The sequence below is a fragment of the Octopus sinensis genome, linkage group LG7 (assembly GCF_006345805.1).
Source record: "Octopus sinensis linkage group LG7, ASM634580v1, whole genome shotgun sequence".
NCBI classification, from domain to species: domain Eukaryota; kingdom Metazoa; phylum Mollusca; class Cephalopoda; order Octopoda; family Octopodidae; genus Octopus; species Octopus sinensis.
The window spans coordinates 110981288-111008457 of record NC_043003.1 but is presented as its reverse complement, the minus strand read 5'-3'; the positions used below and the strand labels follow the sequence as shown (position 1 = coordinate 111008457).

The 27170-nt window shown below is 31.9% G+C and overlaps 1 protein-coding gene across 5 annotated transcripts in view; it reads left to right on the top strand.

The window, feature by feature from the left end:
* LOC115214515 (gamma-aminobutyric acid type B receptor subunit 2-like) overlaps nt 1–27170 on the top strand; it is a 1118481-nt gene that overhangs the window by 442372 nt on the left and 648939 nt on the right. For 4 of the 5 annotated variants that reach the window (XR_005000211.1, XM_036505132.1, XM_036505134.1 and 1 more), the window contains exon 3: nt 15574–15744. Coding sequence is in view for 3 of the 5 variants with exons in the window: in XM_036505132.1 (XP_036361025.1) it covers nt 15574–15744 (171 nt within the window). In the remaining 2 variants the exon portion in view is untranslated. Of the gene's footprint in view, nt 1–15573; nt 15745–27170 lie in introns of those variants that run through there. The other variant, XM_036505133.1, reaches the window with a different exon arrangement.

Sequence of the window (27170 nt, the reverse complement as noted above, 5' to 3'; positions counted from 1 at the left end):
CGCAAACACAAACACACATACACGGATATATATAATATATATATATATATATATATATATATATATATATATATATATGTATATATATTTATATTTAGCAAAAGTATCATAGTGACTCAAGGTCTGACAATTTCTTGCCACTTCAAATTGTCAGTCGCTACCTGTTCCTTGGAGGTTCCATCAAATGAAGGAGAGAAAGAACATAGGAAATTTTGAAAGATGTACCTTGTTTATGTCAAAAGAAATTAAATTTCCGATAGTTATCAATTCCAGATGTACAAGCAAAATTAGAAAAAGTGCTGATTACTTACGAAAACTGTGTAAAACGAGGAAAATACGTTTCATTGAAAGGAAGTTTTGACATCCCAAAGGAAAACTGTTGTGCAGTGACAATAGAAGTTTATCTAATTTTCAAACTGAAAGCATGGGATAAGGTGGGTATGCAACTGGAAAAGCAGCCATATTCGAAATTCTCCATCCATCCAAAAGAAGTAAAGCGTCCTTAATGCCAACTTCAACCAGAGAAACTCCAGTATCATCGTCACTGAAACAGAGACTGAACGTGAATATCAAGAGTTCGAAAATTCAGATGAAGAATCCACGCAATCAAGGAGAAAGTATTGCAAAACTAGAACTGCAACCAAGTTAGTAATATCTTCCAAGCTATCAAACTGAAATGGAGTAACATTTTGTCGTCAATTATCTCAAGATGGAATCAATGTAGACTCCTTCCCAATCTGGTATTTACAAACCAACTATCAAAAAGGTGTTAAACTTAAAAAGAAAATGAAACAATCTCTACATATAGAAATCTGGTCATTGCATTTTGATGGTAAACCTATTAATGACCAAGAATACCAAGTGCTAGAGAATTTAAGTTAGATGCACTCCAATTAGCAAACGGAAAAGCCGATACTGTTACTTTAGATGAAAGACATTTATGGAGCTGTGTAAACATGATTGTCGCTGATACAACGAGTGTGAACACTGGGTAAAAAACGGCATTATCATTCAGTTGCAAAGACTGTTTGTTCAAAAGGGTTTGAAAGAACCGCAGTTTATTGGTTTTCAGCATCATAACCTTGATAGAGTTCATCGTGTTGTAGTGGATAATGAACTTGGAGAAAAACGTCATGACCCAATATTAAGAAAAACGTTATCTCCCAACATTGAAGTACAGCAAAATGTAATACAGGGACAATGTTTCATCTGAAACAAAAAGAACGCAATCCGAAACATCCACTTATCAGTTGGCAATTAGTTGATTTTTACTATAGCTTTAAGTGGCCGAAGATCTTTGTACGCTACTGTATATAGATATTTACTTACATTTATATATACACAAGCATATATATATATATAGACACAAACACACAGACATATATATATATATATATATATATATATTATATATATATATATATATATATATATATATATATATATACATATGTGTGTGTGTGTGTGTGTGTTCTGTGTCTGCGTATATATATGTATATACACGCAGAAATACACAGAATCAGAGAGTCTGATAAATTTTGTATTTCATAATATAAAAAAAATCGTATCTATATGTGTGTTCGTTTGTGTGTTTGTGTGTGTGTGTGTGAGCGTATGTGTGTGTATGTTATGTGTATGTTCATGTATGTACATACCAGTAGCATGTGGAAACAGCTATTGACATATGTGTCATAGGTACATATGTTTATTGACCAGAACACATAACCTATGGTGCAATATATAACACATCGAAAGTTCAGGTTATTAGGACAATGGATTCATATAAGGAATCAAAGAGACAGTTTCTGTGGTGCAGAAATAATTGTATTAGTTCTGGGACCAAGTGATAATATTCTAAAACAGTATTATTCTTTAGATTTTAGATTTTCCGAGGTCAAGTAATCATTTACAATTTTCTCAGTCCAACCAAGCATAACAATATATCGTGTGCTGTACCGATAGACTATTCCAAAATTATAGGCACAGTAAAACGAACAGCTGGACTGGAATGAATACCTAAAGATTAGTCTACGAAAGGGAAAACTAATTAGATGATTACAGATGATGGAAATAATTGGTAAGAACATCCGGGGAAGTGTAGGTTGTAGCTTTAAAATGCTTTTTTTAAATTCATTTGAATAAATTCACTTTCCAAAGTCATTTAGCCATTAAATACAATTTAATTTTATATATACGAGTGTATACATATACACATACACACTCTCAATCTAAAAAAAGTATATATCTATGTGTACATGTATATGCATGTCTATATGTATGTATGTATGTATGTAGGTATGTGTATGTATATATATAAATATATAAGTATATGTGTATATGTATATATATATATATATATATATATGTGTGTGTGTATATGTAGGTATATATGTATGTATATGTGTATATGTATATGTATATGGGTATATGTATATATATATATATATATATATATGTATATGTGTATATGTATATATATATGTATATGTTTATTTGTATATATATATGTATATGTGTATATGTATATGTGTATATGTATGTGTATATGTATATATGTGTGTATGTATATATGTATATATATATATATATATGTATATATATATATATATATATATATATATATATATAATTAGTAATAATTATAACGATAGAGAATATGGAGACTAGCGTATTTTCAAAATTTATTTCCTTTTATTTTACAATTACAATTATTGCTAATATACACGCCAGATAATATTATTACACCGTGAAGTGAACAAGGGATTACCTATCGAAGGAATATTCAGCGTGAGTGAACACTACTAGAAGTCACAGGTGTTAATTACAAATCGATGCGTTTTAGCCGTAACATGGGTGCTACCCCGGTATCCACCCGGATTATATATCATTCCAAACTCACATTAACATATATATATAGCCTATACATAGCAATACCGATAATCTGGTATTAGAACTCAATACATGTATGCTTCCGAATAAGCGTTAGTCGAATACAGGTTGTAACATAATATCAACTAAGTTACTGAGGAACTGGAGATTATGTAGTTAAATTCATTAGCTTACAGTTGTTTCTACCATAGTTGCAGTGCACTTAGTACTGAGCATATGTGAATTACCTTGTAATTTGAAAATCTAGTGGAGATTTATTTGGGAATGCCTTCACAGAGATTGGAAAGATCGCACTCGTAAGAATAAAATGATACATTTGAAATTCTGGTGTATAGAATCTGAAGAAGAAAAGGTCTCTCATAAATAGGAATTTTAGATAATTTTATATATACATTTGTATATAAAAAGTCGGATGAGGACCCTTATATAAGTAACAATATATGCGCATACATAACATTAAGGCAGAATAATATGTTAACATTGATCATAATAACCCAGACGTAAAAGAAGGGCACCCGAGGCGGATAGAACACGAGATAATACAAGACCTAGGGTGACAGATTGTAAGAACAAAAAAAAGATAATAATGAAGGAATGCTGTCGTCAAGATGTTTGGTTTTAAGTAACAGTTGCAATGGGCCTGGACAACGCATTCATTAATAAATTTTCAATATTTGAGAGTTTACAAGCCAACCAATGATTTCATGTGAAGAGATTCCTCAAGCGATACTACATGGAAGTGCTGACACTCATATTCATTTTGGATGATAATACCCAAGAATGAACGTGATTTCGAAATGAATATACAGAAAACAGGATATGATTTATATAATATACAGTATCATACACACAGAAAAACATAATAATACACATACACACACCTGTAAGACACGTTTTATTCATGTTTATGTCTGTACATATAATTATTTATGGTACTTTTGACTCCAAATTTCGTCCATGGTGTTAGAAGTTTATAAGTTCATGTGCATTTGCATTTCCTGTGTAGTATGTGACGTCTTGAATATGTGCTGTATATACACATATTACCAATATATAAAAAAATACATGTAACGTCGTGAATATATGCTATGCATATAAATCTGTGTATTTTATTGGTGTTTATATCTTGAATGTATAATGGACATATAAATCATAATGTGCATATAATCGATAAAAAAAAATAAAAAAACTTGGCCAGACTGGAGCTGTGGCAGGGATTAATGCATGAAATTTCGAAGTGTGAATTATTTCTTGTACTTACAAAGGGAGAAGGATCTCTCTTTAACATTTAAGATGTTCGCTAATGACGTTATGATATTTAATTTTATCCATGAAACAGAGGAGGCATTTGTTAAACCATCCCTATAATAGCGGACCTTAGCTATGATGTTCCTCTTTTTAAGTGTCCAATCCATTTTGGATAAAGATAATGTGTGTCTTTTGCCTTTTGACACCGAACGATGCCAAATATTGCCCATATATCTCGTTTTTCCGTTAAGCCCATACTCTTAATAATGGGAAGAGTCACTTCATTGAATATATTATTGTGTGAAGCTATGTAGATGAATTTGAATTCACACAATATTTTTTACTATATTTAATTAAGAAAAAGGTTGGATACTATTTCCTGGCAGACGATTAAAAATGATTTTTCAATTTAAGTCGCTCTTGCTCATGCAGAGTTAGTATGTTTCTTGGTGAAGTGAAACTCGATTTGGTGACAACAGCTGCAGTTGAAATAACGGGTTCAATTGAATCGGATACTGTTTTCATGAAAACGCAATTCCTAACTAGGTGAGAGTTAATTTTTTTTATTGATTATCCAGAACTAGCACGTTAAAAAAATTAAATTAAAATTAGAACAGTAACGTTGCTGAAAACACCTTGATCGTAATTGAATTCTATTGTAGAACAAAGACTTTGAGGGATACATTGAAAGACTATATAACCAATATAGAAGTACAAATTTATTGTGTGAATGTTTAATCTACGCATGCTGAAAGCAGCATATTGAATTGCTTTGAATTGATGTAACAAGAGCTGCTTTCGACAAGCAGAGCGCCAAATGTTATAGAATACTATGAATGTTAGAGAATGGATTCAATGCAATACACTACTAACGCTGAAAATTTTCGGTCTAAAAATGTTCAATAAATAGGATATGCTTATCTGAGATGGTTTGCTCCGAGCATCTAATTACCATTGATTTTCAATAATTTTCAGATATGTATTTGTGTAAAATTTCAAAATATGGAAGAAGGGCAAAGTTTGGTTAGCTCTCTTCTATACAAAGTAAAGTACACTATTTGATCATATAGTGGTAATAATGACGTAATTGTCAATATGAAATATTGATATATTTCGCATAAGCAAAGCAATTATTGCATACATTTGTATGGTAATCACAACTAAAGTTGAAAATCACTCGTTAAGGTACCTCAGGGTATTGTCTCAAAAAAGGGATTAAACTATTTTCATATTATTTTAGTCGATAACTTATATCAATACATGTGTATGCATATAAATATGTATACACACATAAATGCATAACAGAATGTATGTAAGTATGTATTATGTATGTATGTATGTATGTATGTATGTATATATATATATATATATATATATATATATATATTATATATATATACATATTTGCATACCTATATCTGTGTGTATGTGTGTGTCTACAACTATGTATATACATACATGTGTATCTATGTGTGTGTATATATAAATAGAAATGAATGTGTATGTAGAGATTGATAAGATCACGAATAGGTGCTTATAAAGTCAAACACAGATGTTTTATCTCTTTGTCAGTCTATCTAGCCATCAATGGCTCTGTACATGTATGTATGTGTCAACATATATAGGGAGTGAGAAATAGATAAATATCTAAAATAGAGCGAGAGAGAAACAATGGAGAAATATATAAAAGAGAGAGAGAGAGAGAGAGAGAGAGAGAGAGAGAGAGAGAGAGAGAGAGAGAGAGAGAATATTAAAAAATGTATGTTTTAGAAGTGCAAACATAGAAGAGAAAAACATTGCGATTTCTTCTTTAATTTACTTTCAACTTCCGAATAATTTCTCGTTTGCCGACCTGAGGATATTAACCGTAAAACTAGGCATAAAGAAGAAATTAACACATACGGTAAAGGGAATGTGGCGTGAACATGTACTTTTGCTGTGTGTGTGTGTGCGCGTGTATAAGTGTATGTTTATCTCTCTGTGTGTGTCTGTGTGTGTGAGCGTGAATGTGTGTGTATGAATATGGCAGTGTGTGTATGTGTGTGTGCCAACATTATAAAACACCTAATAAATATATTTTCGGAAAATTTTATATGCTTGACAAAGGACAGGAATTATAATTATGTTTTACATGTGTTGTTTTATGATTGTTTAAATGAATGCAACCACCATCAGTATCGGATATATACCTACCCCTATATTTCCATTCGTTAATATATGTATGTTTAGAGGGAGGATTGTCAAATATGTAAACACACAGACACGTCTAATTTAATGTCCTTCTCCCTAGAAATTTCGAGCTGTGTGCTTCGAGTAAAAAAATATACGGACAATTATTAAGCGTAAATGCATGTTTTTATATCTTTAATATATATCATTATGTATTTATGTATATATATATATATTTATATATATTTATATATATAGGCTATCGGGCAAAATAATATTTGTGTAAGAATGCATCATTCCCTTTTTACTTGCTTCTGTCATTAGACTGCAGCCATACTGAGGCACTTGATTGAAGAACTGTACTCGAATGAATCGGACCCAGTACATGTCTTTCAGCCTAATGCTTATTGTATCGGGCACTTTTGTCGAACCGCCGCTCTACAAAGACGTAAACACACCGACACAGACATATATACATACAAAAGATACCTTTCAATTTTCGTCTACGAAGACCCCTCACAAGAATTTGGTCGGCATGGGGCTATTATAAAAGACACTTGCCCAATGTGTCACTAACTGGGACTGAGCCCAGCGCCATGTAGTAGGGAAGTAAACTTCTTACCACACAGCCACACTTACACCTATGCCACTCTATATCTACCAATGTCTATTTTTATCTCACTGTGTGCGTATATATATATATATATATATATATATATATATATATATATATATTATATATATATATATATATATGAGTGTGTATGTGTTTGAGTATGATTGTATGTGTGAGCGTGTAATTTCGTGTATGCAAGTTATACACTTACAAAATATGAGATATTTCAGATAACATCTTCGTAATAGTTTTCTCTCAGAGATGTAAGTTAGATCACAGAAACACATCGGAAACGTTCTTCCGTTATGGCGATTAAATTTCATTTTGTTTCCGCAAATAGACACACATAAATATAATTTAATTTCATATACGTTTGAATTTTTCACTGTATCCTGTTATTTTGTATGATGGTGATGTTCCATTTCTGCTGATATATTTGTTGATGGAAGTTAAATGTAAAGATCATTTATGCCCGTGTATTTTTAAATATTTATTCGGAAGTTGTTTCTGCATAATATTCCTGTTGTATATTCAGCAAATGTATAGATATAACTTGTAAATATACAATAATGAACATATTATGAATCAAGAATTCATATATGATTGTGTGTATATATCTAACTTTCTATGAATCTATGTATCTGTCTATTTATCTATCTATCTCTGTAAATACCTATCTTTCTCTCTCTCTCTCTCTCTGTCTTTCTGTCTCTCTCTCTCTCTCTGTATATATATGTATATATATATATATATATATATATATATATATATATATATATATATATATATATATATATATATATATATATATATATATATATACACATATATATATATATATACATACATGTGCTTTTAGTATGCATTTTTGCATAATTTTTTCTTGTTATTTACTACTAAATATGCAGAAAGTTAACATCGTATTCATGGAATATTATTTTCATAATTGTGATGCGGGTATTTCGAGAAGTCCAGGCATTAATTGAAGTTTTAATATAAAAAGTGATTTTAAATGCATATGCTCTTATTTCTATAATTCTATTACATTTTACATTGAATAAATTCAAAACACTTCAATTGTATACAAATATAGCCCTTGATAGTAAAATCTAAACATATCATATCAAAGATAAATAATATTACTAAAATTATATCCATACAAAATATTACAATCCCAAAATAGAAATTATATTTAATATACTTCCATGTACGCGTTTTCAAAATGAAAGCTTACTGCCCAGTTTTTGTCCAAAAATATATGCAAATGTTAAATAACAGATTCTGCTATCAACTTTTTCTTTTATGCTCAAGCTCTGAATATGCACATGGGTGCTTGCCAATAAATTACAGATTTTTCTTAGAATTGAATTTTATCTTATAAAATCGACTTATTACATATTTTATCACGTACCTAGTATTATAATTTACCTGGGAATAGTCTTTGAATAGAATTGCATTTCTTTTCGATATTAAAGATCAGTAAATGAGTTATTAAGACGGCAATATGATACGCTTCTATAACTTTAGCTGAAGACAAAATAATGAAAAATACTCTTATGGTTTATTTTATAGATAGAAAATATTGATTTCATATACAAGAACAAAAACGAAATTTGTAAAGAAATAGGTATAATTAATAGATTAAAAACAAATATTGATCCTGTGGTTTGTCTAGTTTGTATGTACTATGACGACGAAACCTGCAAAGCAATCCTCGAAAGATCAATAGGTTACACAACATTTTGAAAATCGGTGAGATATTTTGAGTTAAGCACTTTCATACCATGGCAATCGTTAAAATGAAATAATTGCTCCTAGCACTAACGAATTGGTTCTGATTTTGGCTTTAGGCCAACAATTTTGTGGAGAGGTAAATGACGATTATACTGACACCAATACTTGAGTGCTATACTATTTTATCGAACTTAAGGCAAAGCCGACATACGTGGCATTTGAACTCAGGATGTAAACAAAATGCACAAAATGGTACTAAGCAATTTGTTCGGTGTGCTAACGGCTCTGTTAGCTCGTCGCTTTTTTTAAAATTTAATAATCATATCATATATGTGCTATCATAATCTGTTTAGGTATATGACATTTCTTGCTTATTACTACTCAAATGTAAGTACATTTTCCTAAGTTTTTATACCAAGCGATATCAAAAAGAAGTTCAAAATTTAACTGGAAATCCTTCCAAACATTTCTTCTCTAAATATTTAAATTTCAATATTCAAAACAAAGATTTTGAAATAGCAACGTGTACGTTCACTTTTGAAAAATCTGTTTATGACTATGTTTAAAAATGTGGAAAATGTATCAAATGCATAAATCTGTAATAAGGATTAATATAAGGCGATTTTATTGGTAGTTGACTTATTTAGGTTAAGATCATAAGGGCAGAAGTTCAGCTCCTAAAGTGGTGGAGATATCTGTATAGTTGAGCAAGGCATTTCATTACTTGTTGCTTCTGTACCAATCGGTTGCTAGTGCAGCTCTCTCACCTACTAAATATCACAACAGCCATATATGCCACTGGGTCGCAAATGAAGGAGCAGAGAATATGTGTATGGCTGCTGGCGGATACATTTTCAGTTACGAGTGATTAATGAATCTGCTTGTAATTTGATGTTCAGACAGATTAAATGTTTTATTAACAGTAGACATACAGTGAAATATTTTGCGATTTGTAACGAAGAGATAAAAAAAAAAACTCGCTTCAACATTATATATTCGTGATATCTTCAAAGCACAGTGTTATAAATTGTAGAAAAGGGTGTGTTTTATGTTAATGCAATAGGTACAAAGAACTTATTTCCTGTAAGATGAAAATAGATAGATAAATAAAATATGTCAATATCTATTTTGTCTTATTCATTATTCTAAATGCGATTTAGGATTCGTGGTATATATTTTCATCGTAATATAAACTGAGTCTGAAGAGCGGCAGATGGCAGTCTTTACGCATTTCGTCCATCTTTACATTTCGAGTTCTTATTCTACCGAGTCCGATTTTGCTTTCATGGTTTCGGGGTCGATAAAATAGACACCACTTGTACAATCGAATCGAATTATTTGGTTTCGTGCCTGGGATTTGAAACCAATATTAGCTGAATCGATGAAAATCTTCGATACAAAATCTTCAATGGCTCCTGAGGTTACATTTATGTATTTGTCCCATTCATAATGCTATGTATTGATGAATGGACAGTACCTATGGCTTTCTAGAACCACTGAAATATACGTTACCTAGAGCAATTAAATACTTTCAAGTCAAAAAGACATGAGATGGAATTAGATTATAAAGATATGCATTCTATTGAGAAGGACATGATGCGCTTTTTATTGTACAACATCGGGAACATAGCTACAACACAGGGATGAGAAGAGGAGAGCTAAGTCACGAATGGTTGACTGGATATGATATAAGATCAGTCAGCTCTAAGAAACACACATCATTGTAGTAAAGGAAGAAATATCTGAGGGTGGCCACAGTATAGTGGTAAACTGCGTGATTTTATGACACCAAATCTAGTGACCCTTCTCTGGATGCGACTTTCAGTGCCCGAGTACAGTAGCAACGTCACAGAAGAAGGAATGGTACCCTTTTGCGTGACTCTTTTGTTTCCTAGGATGACAGTAATATTTGTGTCTAGGGAGAGTCATTTTCTTTTTGTGCTTTATAATGTAACACACCCACCGGTAAAATTTCCACTTTTTCTTATTTTTGTTTTCCTAAAATTGACACTTATTAGTCAAGACTATTAAAAAAGGCGGCAAGAGGCAAGGAAAATTTTATGAAAATAAAAATAAGGAAAAAGTGGAAATTTTACCGGTGAGTGTGTCACATTATAAGGCACAATAGGAAAATGACTCACTCCAGACACAACAGAATGAGCTTCAACACACGAACTCATATAAAGAATCTTGCAAACCAAATTCAAAAACAAAATATATATTTATATATATATAAACTGCATTTTGAAATATTAACATGAAATTGAATATTAAAAGAATTCCTCACGACGATATGTGTCTAAAATAGTATTATATTAAAATTATATGTAAATATATGAAGTATGATTTTAAAAGTTTGGTAATTAATGGATCTTACGAGCGGTTCACTCGTATTAAATATCAAAATGCTTAATAGTATTCATATTTTCGACACGTTATGCAAAGAGCACTCATTATAAATTCAACGTATAATATTCTCACAGTATATATTTAACTAATGATATATATATATATATATATATATATATATATATATATATATATATATATATATATATATATATATATATATATATATATATATATATATATATATTATATAGAAGGAGCTTCTACAGGACTAGAACTGTTTCATTCAAGAGAAATCTTCAGGAAGCTAGTTAACAAGAATTGTATTGGCATTTATACATTTAGGCCGGTTTAACGGGGTGTTGGTGGGGGACTTTTTGGGGGGTAGGCATAGCGCAACATATCATACTTGGGGGAGTGGTCAAGGAGTCAGTGTTAAATTAGATTGAAGAATAAATAAAAAAATTATAAAATAAAAAATAATATAAAATAAAATAAAAAAATAAAAGAACCTATATATAAAAAAAACCTATATATAAAAAAAAGGGGGAATAGAGTTTTAGGTAAATAAGGAGATTCTCACTTATACCTATGCACACATATATACATACACACACATACAAACATATATACATATACATACACACATACATACACACACATATATATACATATATATACACTTACACATACACATACATATACATATCTACACATACACATATATGTATACATACACACACTCACATGCATACACGTATACACACATGTGTATATATACACACACGACCTCACATACATATACGCACAGAAAAATATATATACACATACACACACATACTCACATACACGCATACACACACATATCCACACACACACATGCACACACAGCACACTAGTCCCTATATACACATATATACACATACACACACATATATACACACACATACATATACATACATGTATATATATACATATGTGTACCTATGCAAACCTACACAAACACACATATATATACACATACACACACATATATACACATACAAATACAGACCCATTCCCTAATTTTAATTTTATTATCTTCGTTTATTACTTTTGTTATCTTTGGCCGCTTGGTCACAAACATCTTGGCTATGACAGCCAGTCCGTTTATCTGTCTACTGGAAAACAAGCACTCATTCACTCACGCACACTCTTTAGCACGTACTCTCACTCATTCGTACACTCATACACATACACGCACGCACGCGTTATATTCATACATACATCCATCTACATACATTCACGTATATACACATACGTACGCGTACCTAAAGATTTATGTCTACACTCTTAGAAGGCTAGTCTATATATATACACCCATAAATATAAATACACACACATACATATACACCTACATACAAATACATACATGTATATATATACATATACATATACATATATATATATATGTAGTGTATATATATGTATATGTGTGTGTATGCGTATGTGTGTGTATATGTGTGTGCGTATATATGTGTGTATATATATATGTGAATATATATATATATATATATATATATATATATTCACATATATATATACACACATATGCACACACACACATATACACACACATACGCATACACACACATATACATATATATACACTACACGCACATACACATGTACATGCGTACCCATACACACACACACACACGCGCGCATCCATATATACACATAAGTACACACATGCGTAAAAGTATACATATATCTATGCTTACACATACACACACAAATACGCGCCTCCTTATATTCATACTTACATGCATACTCAAAAAATAAGTAAATAGTAAAATATATATACGCGCAGTTATTCGTACATGCATACTCAAAAAATAAATAATAAATATTCAGTATATGTCCGTGCAGTTACCTATTATATAGACGGATACGTACATATAAACTTACACATATATATATATATATATATATAATATATATATATATATATATATATATATATATATATATATATATACATATACCTACATATATACACACATACACATACACATACATATATACATACATATATATATACACACACGCACATACACATACATATATACATATATATACATACTCACACACATGTACATATAAATACGTACATAGATAACTCTACGTATCTACATATGCATAAACACACGAGCGTACGCGCATATGTACATATACACATACACATACACACGCATATATATACATACATACATACACACATGTATACACACACACATATATACATATATATACATATATATATACATACACACACACATATATATATATATATATACACACACATATATATATATACATACATATACATACCTATATATATATATATACATACACACATATACACATATATATACACACACACACACATACATACACACATACATACACATATTCATACATATACACACACATATACACATATACATATACATATACACATACACACACATATATACATGTGTGCAAACATACATACATTCTCATACAAGCAGACACACTTACATTTACATATATACACACACTTACACACATATATACATACACATATACATACATACATACATACGTATATGCATACATACACACACACACATACATATATATATATATATATACACATACATACATACACTTACACATACCCATACATATATATACACACATATACATATACACATGCACATACTTATATCTCTACATACTCGCATATACACATATATATATATATATATATATATATATATACATATATATATACATATATATATATTTTTACATATACACACACTTACATATACCCATATACATGTATATATACACACACACCCATATATACACATCTACAATTTGTATCTACACTCACATACCTGCACATACACATAACTCTACATACCTACATATACATCGACATACTCGCGTACACTCATATATATATACACATATATACATATACACACACATATATATTTATATACACACATATATATTTATATATATATATATAAACTGCATTTTGAAATATTAACATGAAATTGAATATTAAAAGAATTCCTCACGACGATATGTGTCTAAAATAGTATTATATTAAAATTATATGTAAATATATGAAGTATGATTTTAAAAGTTTGGTAATTAATGGATCTTACGAGCGGTTCACTCGTATTAAATATCAAAATATATAGGTTTTTTATTTTTTTATTTTTTTATTTTATTTTATATTATTTTTTTATTTTTTTATTTTATTTTATATTATTTTTTTATTTTTTTATTTTTTTATTTTATTTTATATTATTTTTTTATTTTTTTATTTTATTTTATATTATTTTTTTATTTTTTTATTTTTTTATTTATTCTTCAATCTAATTTAACACTGACTCCTTGACCACTCCCCCAAGTATGATATTTTGCGCTATGCCTATCCCCAAAAAAGTCCCCCACCAACACCCCGTTAAACCTGCCTAAATGTATAAATGCCAATACAATTCTTGTTAACTAGCTTCCTGAAGATTTCTCTTGAATGAAACAGTTCTAGTCCTGTAGAAGCTCCTTCTATATAATAAATTAATTTTACTCTGCTATGTATTGAGTACCTTATTTACTGTGGTTAACCCCGAATCAACCCGGGACCTACATATATATATATATATATATATATATGCACACTAAAGTGAACAAGAGCTCTAATCAGCACAAGTATTGCTATAAATAAGAGGCAAATCAACACAACAGTCACAAAAGCACTATCTTAATAAGGCGACAAAGGAGACAATCTCCCTAGGGTAACAGATAGAACCAGATCACCGATGATTTCGTATTTCGATGCTCTCCCCGCGCCTACGGTTAAGCACATCACGCCTCGTCAGCTAAATATATTACCTTTGATATAATACGCTGATTTCATAAACGGTACAAGTGAAAATTATAAATGATATGCGTGGCTAATTCGAAACTTAAAAAACGAAAGCCGAAAGATATATGTCACTAAAGTAAATAAGGGCGCTAATCAGAAATAATCAACACACGTATTGCTGGAAATATCAGTGAAAACAACTCAATAGCCACAAAAGCACACTCGTAAGGAGTTAAATGCGAAATCATCGTTAATCTGGCTCTCTCTGCCACTGTAGGGAGCTTTTCTCCCTGGTCAGCTCCTTATTCCCCCTATATTTTACTTAGATAATATACTGAATATCTTGATGACACCTTCGGCATTCCGATCATTGAAATGTGACAAATTAGTGTAGATTATATATATTTCATGTCGTTCTACTGATATTCTAATTGAAAATTAATATATATTAAGTAAAAGATGTATCAATTTAGTTTTCCTTGCATCCGTTAGTACTACAAATGATTTCTTTAAACAACTAAATCCATAGATATATATCCTATCCATATTCACAGAAAGTGGCCATTTGCAAACATCTTCACTACAAAATATTGATTTTGTAAATAATTACTTCACATATTGTTTACTAAGTTCATTTTCATTTATTATTTTGCAGTTATCCTATGCTGACACAAATCCTTTACTGTCAGATCGAAAGGAATATGAAAATTTTTTCCGAACAGTACCCAGTGATAGTGATTTTAATCCGGCCAGACTTGCACTTTTGAAACTTTTCCAATGGTCCCGAGTTGGGACCCTCTTTGAAGATACATCCGAACATGGATATGTAAGTAATACTTTTTTGTGTTTCCTTAATATAAGGGACTCGTTTTTAATAGAAGAGAAACATGGCTCGTAATTTCAATGGGGAAAATTGATTTGTAAAACGAGTAATTCGCATAACGAGTTATTTATTTGTAAAACGAGTAATTCGCATAACGAGTTCGCTCTTGGAAAGAAGTAAACTGGCACAGCGAGTTATTTAACGAGATATAGCCGATAAAAATACTTTAAGCAAAGGATGTAATGTTATATCGAGGCTGATGCAATGCAGATCAAGATCGGCACATAACTATTTGCTATAATATTGATTGATCCAGGATGATCAGAATCCAGTTGTCTCTGGCAGGGTTTCAATTCTTACACAAAAGAGTTGCAACTACATAGAGATATAGTATTTATCGTTTGTTCTTCCGATTTAGCCAGTCATCACCCTCAGCATTCTAGGCTTAGCATGTCATTTAATTTAAGCCAAATATTTTATCTCGATTAAACTACTACAGATAGATGCCAACTTTTATCTCTCAAACGAAATCTGACTAATTTAAGAAGGGATACAACACTTTAATATTGAATAATGTGATATTGGTTGTAAAATTCCAGCCAAAATCCAGTATTGTCATAGCTTCATTCTCTTTCATTTTTGGTGGACACATTTACAGCATCATGGAGCTTCACAAGAAAGAAAAAAAATGTCTAATATTTACCCAAAGCAATGATTATTATAGCAGGTTAATGTTATATATTCTACATATATTAATGTCACAATACATTATAGCTGACTAAATGTATTCTAGAATTTAAAAAAAAAGTATCGAATTTGTTTCATCCGTTCAATGCGTTGCAAGATAAACTGTTATAGCATCAGAATACTAGGAATTAGAATAATAGTTACATTCATAATAATCCAAGGTAAAAATTTTATATTAACCTCAGTATCATTTGATGTAAATGCTATTTCAACTGACTCTCCCATTGTCAGACAAATTGGTGACATAGTGGGCTCATTCAAATCAAACCCCATCAAACATGTTGGTGCCAATCATTTGTCAATAAAAGGAGCATCATCACATGATATCCAGTAGATGTTGTTTGTAACCAAAACAATATTTCTGCTTTACTTGTCTTAAGAAATTACCCTTGAATAACATTAAGACGGCTCTCAATTCAAAAATCATGTACATGTACAGTTAAATAAAATGTCAAATAGCTTTCATTGTATGAGCTGTGATCCGGTATTCGATAAAAATATAATTATAAGTAATAATATTTGGTCAAAAGGTGAATGTTCTCTAATCTTATTCTAAGACTAATACATTACGTATCACTTAAATCTCAGAGGTTCATAATTGTTTAACACCTTCAAAAAAATATACTCCGATCTCAACAATATACCAGCACACATAAACCAGTGTATATTATAACGCATGTATTAACATTTTGAAATCACTCAAATCTTAGAGCACCTTTGTGTGTGCGCGCATGCGTACATATATACATACCTACATAAATGTATACATATGTATATATATATATATATATATATATATATATATATATATTTATTTATATATGTATACATATACATACATATATATATACATATACATTTATGTATATATATATATATATATACATATATGTATATATATATATATATATAATATATATATATATATATATATATATATTGTCAATAATAAAAAGGTAAAATTAATTAATTATTAATTCATATTACCAAGTAGTGTTCAGTATCAAAAAAGACCATTTACGGTATATTTAAAACATTACGTTATATAATTAGGGTTCAGCAAAAAAATTTACTTTACCACACACCGAACTTTTAGAAATAGCAGCCCACAAATTTTAGCTATTTCTTCTACTATAAGGAAAGTCTATATACATAACTTGCCAGTACAGAGCTGCTGCTGGTGGATCCTATTTATTTATGTAATCATTTATAAAATAATGTATTTAATGGTGTAATAGGTAAAACTCGGCAGCGAATAGCTGATAACAGTGCACAGGAACAATTGTGTCATTTGTAATTAAAGCAGCTTCAATGCAGCTTCATGATTTAAGGTTTTTTTAAATATAAAACCTGTACATGCAAACGGAGATCTATGTGTATATCCAGTTCAATAAGTAATGCCTCTGACCCACTTCCCATGGCAGTAGAGCAACGAAACTTGGCACAGTTATTAGTCTTTTTCTACATAGGAACCACCCAGAGTTACGCATTTCTCCCATCGTTTGATGACTCGGGAGACACTTTTTGTAGAGGACCCCAACTTGGTCCTCCAACCACGACGTGACTTCAGAAATCTAGGCTGTATCATCTGGGAAACGCTTTCCTTTCAAAAACAACATCATTGCTGGAAATCAGAGAGTGCAAGGTCAGGAGAGTTGGGGATGGGGGAGGAGTTCATAGCCTGTGCTTCTGATCTGGCAACACGTGAGTTGTGGACCTGAGCGTTGTCCTGCAGGAGGAGGATGCCTTTACTGATCTTGCTCCGCCTCTTGATTTTGATAGCTTCTCCTAATTTCCTCAAAAGTGAAGCATAATAGGCTCCTGTAATTGTGGAACCCTTTGCCAGGAAACCTGTCATCACTATTCCGTCCTGGTCTCAGAAGACTGTGAGCATGACCTTACCAGCGGAGGGCTGCACTCTCGCCTTCTTTGGAGGAGGTGAGTCACGGTGCTTCCACTGCATTCACTGGGCTTTGGTCTCTAGATCATAGTGATAGACCCAGGTTTCATCCTGTGTCATCAGTCTTTTGAAAGATTTTGACTCATCTTCTTGGCACATCTCCAAATTCATCCTCGAGCACTCAACGCGTTCTTGCTTCTGGAAAGGTGTGAGAAACTTGGGAATCCATCTGGCAGACACTTTTTGCATATGCAAATGGTCATGAATGATAGTTTCCACAGACCCGGTACTAATATTGACCTCATAGGCTATTTGGCGAATAGTTATGCGTCGATCTTCCAAAATGGCAGCCTCAACTTGATGGACAGATGCCTCATCAATGGCAGAAAGGGGGCAACCATATCTGGGAGCTGTTTCCACAGAGTTCCGACCATGTTTGAATTCACGATGCCAGCGTTTTACAAGGTCATATGATGGGACATCATCACCATAAGTTACTTTCATTTCATCAAACGTCTCTCGTGGTGTGCGTCCTTTCAAATACAAAAACCGGATCACTGCTCGACACTCAACAAGCTCCATTTCACACTTGACTCAGTTCAAACACCTGTACATCAGAAACCACAATTAGTTCAGAGCCACTTCATCTATTGCCACTTCATCTATTGAGATAAAAATGTTTTCACATGCAAAATTTCAGCTAGATCAAACAACTGCAAATGGGTCAGGGGCATTACTTATTGATCGTCCCTCGTATGTATGCATGTATGCATGTATGAATATATCTATTTGTCTGTCTGTCTATCTACCTATATGTATGTCTGTCTGTCTCTCTATCTATCTATCATTCTATCTATTTCTCTCTCTCTCTCTCTCTCTCTCTGTATATATATATTAGGTTGTTTCACATGAAATGTTGCATTTTTAATTACTTGTTATTTCAGTCATTTAAAAGTTCAATTATGTATACTTTACATTTAATGTTGACATTCCTTTCCCAACAATATTGGTATACAAAATTCGTGCCCACAGACCTTATGATAATGATAACATGTGTGTGTGTAACAAATTAAAATGGTAGCTTATTAGTAATTAAATTGTGCCCTCTGTTAAGTTTACCTTTAGGTTATAATTTCTAATGAGACACCCTTTTAATTTGTAGTTTTTAAAATATTTTTCTTTCGTTTTTTTATTTTATGTGAATTTTCTAACCTACAATTGAGAAATACGTCATTTTCAAAAGATAAACTATATAATAGCAATCATATCTCACTGCACAATACATTTTGCTACTCTGTGGCTGCGTAATCTATTAATCACACATAATTAAAAATACTTTGATAAAATTGGTTTTCGAGCATTCATTCACGATACAACCTTTTATGAATAACCAGATTCACTTCTTTTAGTGAAAAAATGAAAAGTATCCGTAACTGTTTGGAAATACAGATATATTGTCATATATATTTTATGATATATTTCTAATCTCTAACGTTATTATCATTCAAAAATTACGGGTATATTATTAGAAGGTGTGCAAAATTATTTTTTGGATTTTTGAGAGAATGTATATGATGATTGTTTCAGTCATTGGACTACGGCCATTCTCGAGTATCGCTTTCTTTACACAACTTATTTCGACACTGAATTAAATTCTATAAATGAATTTGCAGAATTACCCATCGATTTCAACATACAAGTGCTGTTGAATAGCCGATTTTCAGTGTTATTACAGTTGCACTCGTGGCATCAAAGCTTAAATACTCTATCTATTGCAAAATCGCATGGACAGGGGAAATAAATAATAGTCACTCTTTTAAATCTTTGTAATATCTGCGTTTTACTGCTAGGTGTCAGCTATACGTATAGTCAACTATAATGTAATGGAATGTAGCTTGGTTTTAAACACTTGTTATATGTTCTTATGTTTCAAAATATTTACGTATAAATCTAGTATGAAGTCTCAGGTTTACCGTTTCACTGTTATATGCAGCTGTAATATAGAAATAATATCTAGGATATTTGTTATTGTAGGCATCATATTTGAAGGTGCATGTATGTAGCTTTTATTTTACTTTTAATAGTTGAATATTTGTATAAAATTTAATGATTTATCTAGAAAATTAGTCACAAGAAAATGTATATCAACGGTAATTTGAAGGTTTCATTCCTGGAGTGGTAGAGCTTTCTTTTTAATATATTACATAATAATAAGGTATATAAACTGCTTCTTATCAATAGCGCATTATCTTGATAAATCTGAGTGATATCTTATTGAATCATTTATCTAATGAAATTAAAGTATATGCGGAAATTAACTCGTAAATTATACTAAGAATATAGAGAATAAATGCAATTTTCCTCTGACCATATATCACGAAAAGGTAATGATTTTTATGCATTTATGGTGCTTCGTTCCCCAATTCACTGACTCAGAGGAAATTTTCAGTGAAATGCAATGCACGTCGGAGCAAACATCTAGTTATATAAAGGGGGGGGGGTTTTCATTTATGATTATTTGGGTAAATTTGTATTGCTAATTATTACTGGTACTTTTAAACAACTTATTACCATAGTGTAATTATTTTATGTAATTCTATGTAATTTTATGTAAGTTTATGTAATTACCATAGTGTAATTAGTTTATGAAATTCTAACAATTTTTTGGTTTGCTGTATTCAGTGCGAATGTAATTGAGTTTCTTAACATGCTAACTAGAATGTTTACAAAATTATATTTACGATCCTTCACAGTAATACAACTTTGTCGTGCAGCAACACGTTAAATATAAATGTATTAACATTAAGTATACGTCTTTGGCCTTTCACCCTGCATTTGTAATAACCAGGAGCGTGGGTTTCAGGTTATCGTTCAAGCTATCAGTCAAGCCTCAGCAAATTACACTCTACTATTTTAAAGAAAAAGTAGGTGAGATCTGAAAGCGTAATCCTAGATGTACTGAAAGATATAATACCCACTAAAACATCGTATGCTTAAGGATAATTTCCGAGTAGGTTTTCGACTATAATCAAACTAAATATGAGAGAAATTCTTCAGAATATTGATTTTCTGATGACGTTATATGCTTAAGGGTTAGCTTATTTTAAAAATTTATTCACTATAGTTTACAGCAAACAATTTTATGCTGAAGCATCACATACCACATCAAATGGAATTTATGAAATATTTAATCAACACACATTAATAATGGCTATTGGAAATAAGCGCGAATCCTTTACTTGACGCAACATTCCGGTTGAGCTGAGAACAATTATTTGAGGATTTATGAAGATGAAGATATTTATTATTATTATTATTATCATTATTATTATTATTATCATTATTATTATCATTATTATTATCATTTTTATCATTATTATTATTATTATCATTATTATTATTATCTTCATCATTCTTCTTCTTCTTCGTCTTCTTCTTCTTCTTATTATTTTTATTATTATTATTATTATTATTATTATTATTATTATTATTATTATTATATTATTATTATTATCATAGTTATCATTTTTTAATATTTCATTAAAAAGACTTGAATAAAACTATACGTTTCTATTCTATTAATAATAATGTCCTTACAATTTTACATATTAATTCTGTTGAGTTTAAGTTTAATTTATATAAGGAGAAGATTTAAAAGACAGCACGTGTATCATTTAATGTTTAATTAAATAAATGTGTGGAATAGCTGAGAACGTGTATACCCTGATTAATAAAAGTATTCTTAGTTGGAAAATGCGTCTTTCCTGTAACGACCAATACTTGGCCGAGGTAAAAATCAAAAGCGATATCTTCCAAGGAGACTCTTGTTTACCTTTGTTATTTGTTATAGCCTTGATCCAATTTTCTAGTGTCCTATGTAAAACCAACGTGCAATATGAGCTGAGAAAGAACGGACTTCATTTCAACCACCTTCTCTTCGTGGATGATTTGAACTGTTCGCAAAAACAGACTCTCAAATAGAGAGGCTGGTTGAGACTGTGCAAATGTGCAGCAAGGGTATAGGAATAGAATTCGGTATCTCGAAGTGTGCGGTACTTACTTTGAAGCAGAGAAAGAGAGTAAATTGTAGAGGCATAAAATTCCAAAATAGAGACAGAACGGAAGACTCGGATGATGATGGGTACAATACCTTGGGATCCTAGAGGTGGACAATATCTTGCACAGAGAAATATAAGACATGTAACCACAGTATATTTCAAGCGCCTGAAACTTCTCTTGAAGTCAAAGCTCAACTCAAGGAAACTTGTAACTGTCACCAACATAAGGGCTGTTGCATTAGTCCGCTGTAGTGCACAGTCCGCTGAGATGGACACAAGCGGAGTTTGACCAACTCCATCGCACTAACCGAAAGACAATGCCAATGCATGGTGCTCTCCACTCTAAGACAAATGTACACAAGCTCTATATGAGAGAGGTAAGGGTGAACGTGGGCTGACTAGAGTACGGGAGTGCATTAACAGTGAAAGAAGAAACATGGCAGTGTATTTGGTAAACAGGAAAGAAGACCTGCTACAGTATGCTGCTGGTGCAGAAGGAGTTAACAAAAATGAACTTGAGAGTGCCTATGAATTCCGATCTAGAACAGCCAACGAGACAGAAGAAAATCTACTTCGTATGGAATTACATTGTCAGTTCCACCGTGAAACTAACAAATGAAAAGACCAGGAAGCATCATGGTGGTAGCTCAACAAGGGGACCTAAAATAGAATACTGGAAGCCTAACCATCGCGGCCCAGGACCAGGCATTGAATACCAACTCAGTGAAAAAGAATATATAGGACACAAATGCATCGCAATTCTGCAGAATGTGTGGGAAGAGGGTCGAAAGCGTGATTCCCATTCCTAGTGCTTGTGAAAGTCCTGCGGAGAAAGAGTACAAGCGTAGATGCAACAATGTAGCCCAAAACCTCCACTGTCTACTACGCTGTAAGTATCGATATAAGGTTACGGGTACTTGGTATCACCACACACTAGAAAAAGTAATGGACAAAAGGGGGAAGGCTAAAATCCTATGGGAATTCGATTTCCAGACAAAGTGTTACAGCACCGAAGGCCGGATATAGTAACCTTTAGTTGGGACAAACAAGAGTGCCTAATTATCGACGTCGTAGTCCCAAGAGATTATCGCATCATCATGAAAGAAAGAGAAAAAGCTGATAATTATGGAGACCTGAGAATTGAGATCGGTATCCTGTGGCAGCTACGAGTGTCGAATATAAAGTTTATCCCTATTGTCATCAGAGCATTGGGTTCAATACTACCCAATCTGATAAGAACATCTGAAAACCTTAGAAATACCCTACAATCTAGATGAATTGCAAAACTCGGCATTACTTGGAACTGTACACATATTGCGTAAAATACTCTGTGTCTTAGGTCCTTGTTGTTACTTAACAAACAGTACAAACCCCCGCTAGACACAATATCTTCAATCAAGAACCTCATATTGTATACTGTGCGACATCTATCGTAATAATAATAATGATAATCATCATCCTAATCATAATGGTTTCAAATTTAGCTTGAAGAGCAGCAATTTTCTACGAGGAGATAAGTCGATTGTATCGACTCCATTGTTTAATTGATACTTATTTTATCGACCCTCAAACGATGGAAAAAGGAAGTCGACCTCACCGGAATTTGAACTCAGAACGTAGCGATGATCGCAATATCTCTCAGCATTCTGTCCAGTCTACTAACAATTCTGCCTCTCGCCGCTTTTTCAATAATAGTAATAATGATGATGATGACCATAACGGGATTTTACTTGAAATGAGAAAGGAGTTTAGGCTATCGAATATACGTATTACAGATGAAAATTTTAAAAGAGGCTGATACATAAAATAGATGAACTGGATATATCTTCGATACGATGCTGCTAACTGACTTGGATTTAAAAGCATATCGTATTAATTCTTAGTGTCCGTATGGAAAGTTATCACTAGCATAAATAACGAAAACCTGAATAGTGTTAATACATATTCATGAGAGAGTTGAAATCAGTAATTATAAGCCTGTTATAAACTTAATATTGATCAGCAAATTAATAACTGATGACATTGCATTTAAACCTATGTCTTTCTGGGTCATAACTTATTAACGGAAGAAGAAAAGTGCTACAGAGTGATATCAAAGGTACTATTGATTTATTGCATACCTATCGAATGATACTACGGAAAGGCCAAATCAAAATGAAGTGAACAGTTCTTTGAATAAACTTCAAAAAAGCATATGAGAATGCACCATATTGTCATATTTCGGATTGCCTAGAGACATTCGATATCCATACGTTGTTGTATCAGAATCTAGAAAAATCGATACGGTCATGGGAGAAAGAAATATTTGGTGGGAAATAATCATTAGGGAATATGAAAGACCGGAGAGACTCATATTTTTATTTGAGGAGACTCGCGTATTTTTAGGGACACTCATCTTTTCAATTTGTTCTTCTTTGTATCTATTTCTTTGACAACATACTGAGAAAATTCAGGTCTGCTTGAGAAGAACATGAAAATTCTAAATCATTTGCTATAGAACGATAAACTCAAATTATTCACTGGAAATGAAAATTGAAGTGCTTCTAATAGTATTTTTTAAGCAAGGATATTTGGTAACAATAATGGAATATAGTTTGTTTTCAATATGAATATGAGTGCCGTATTAACCATGAAGAACATTGCATTGGATCAGACAAATTTTACCATAATTTGATATCATCTGAAAGAAAATGTTGGCTGCAAATATAGAGCGGTGCATCTAAATGCGTTATCGATCACTAAAGCAGTCAGTATGCGGACTATGTCAGTGTTGAAAAAAAAAAGATTTTTTATTTTATAACTACAAAGGCAGAATCACATAAATGGCAAAACAGAAGGAAGATACTAACAATGTATGATGCACAACACTCTAAACAAATTATCGATAGGTTTTATTTACCTAGGGACAAGGAAGACAAACATGTGTTAAATACAGCACAAGTCCTGTAATTTTGGCTTTCGTAATTTGTACTTATTGCAGCGAAAAATGTAAATTCACTGAAACAATGAAAGATTTGCTGATCCGAATGAAGAAACCACTAAACAAAGATCTAGAAGCAGAAAGTATTATACGGTCATTCCATACAACAAGGTGAATATGACGGAAACAATGAACGCTGGTTATTACTGAAAAACGGAATTTTGAAATGAGAAACGGATACACTAATCATTTCCTCTCTAACAGAATACCTTGAAAACGTACAGGTAACTACCAAACATCCAAGTGATTAGAAATGATTACAAAAGCTCGCATGATTGCGTCGGTAAAACTGTGCACTGGGATGTTATCCAAATCGTTGCATTCCAAATGACGGAAAAGTGTTATGGACATAAGCCAGGGATTGCCATAGGGATTGATTATTGAAGAATTTTGTGGGATTAATTCTTAGATGCTGATCATGCCCTCTCAGCTAGAAAACCCAGATATAATTTAGGAGAGAGAGTATGAACAATCGGTGCAAAATTATTGATGTAAATATTCTTTTTTTTTTCTCGGTTTACATTAAGGGAAGGTTTGCTTTAACACATCAGTTGCATGAGAGGACTACACTCCGCTACTGCTGTTGTTGCTATTATGCTTAATCTGGTGTGTTTTCATACTTTGATTATTTACTAAAATGTCTCAATATTTACTCTCATGCATGCCATTTTGTTTTGGTTTTGTGTTGCTTTGTTTACTATTGCAGCGTTTTTTTTTTTTTCCAATTGGTCTAAAGAGACCGTTAGAATAAGTACTAGGCTTTATAAAATAAGTACTGGAGACTATTCGTTCGACTAAAACGATCCTTCAAGGAAGTGTTCCAGTATGGCCGTAGCCAATGACTGAAATGAGTTCAATACAAGATAAAAGGAAAAATAAGTCTTCTATTATTTACTTGTAGCTTAGTTATGTTTGGTGGTCATTGTGGATGTGAAAATTTAATGTGTTAAAGATATTTACAGACGTGTCTGTGTGGTAAAAAGCTTGTTTCCCAGCGACATAGTTCCGGGATCAGTCCCACTCCGTTACACCTTAGGTAAATGTCGAGGCGATCAAAGCCTTGTGAGTTGATTTTGTAGACGGAAACTGAAAGAAGCCTGTTGTATAAATATATATGTATATATTTGTGTGTGCGTGCCGGTGTGTGTTTTTGTTTGCCACCACCCCCATTACCGCTTGATAGCTGGTGTTGATATGTTTACGACCTCGTTACTTAGCGCTTCGGATAAAGTGAATGATAGAATAAGTACTAGGCTTTAAAAGATAAGTACTGTAGTCTATTTCTTCGACTAAAACAATCCTTCACGGTGGTGCTCCACTATGGCCGTAGTCAAATGACTGAAACGTGTCCAATAAAAGATAAAATATCAAATAAGCTTTGTATGCATTACTTGAGTGACGCGGCCGATAATATTTGTTCATACCAGTGCTCCAATGACAATTTCCTTTCGTAATTCGAATAAAGATGCAGCAACACAAGACGTAACAAATCTTTCTAATTTTGTCTCAATGCCAATAGTTCGTGGTATATTGATTACATCGACAATATTTTGTTTACTTATCGACCCCGAAAGAATAAAAGGCAAAGTTGGCCGCGCTGTATTTTGACACCGGGACCTAATGAGTCGAAAGAAATACTCCTAGCTTTCTTACCTGTCTTTTTCTGTGCGATGCTCAAATATTCTTCCAGTTTACTGCCTTAACAACATGCTTGAAAGCAATAATGAAATATTTCTCATAGGCA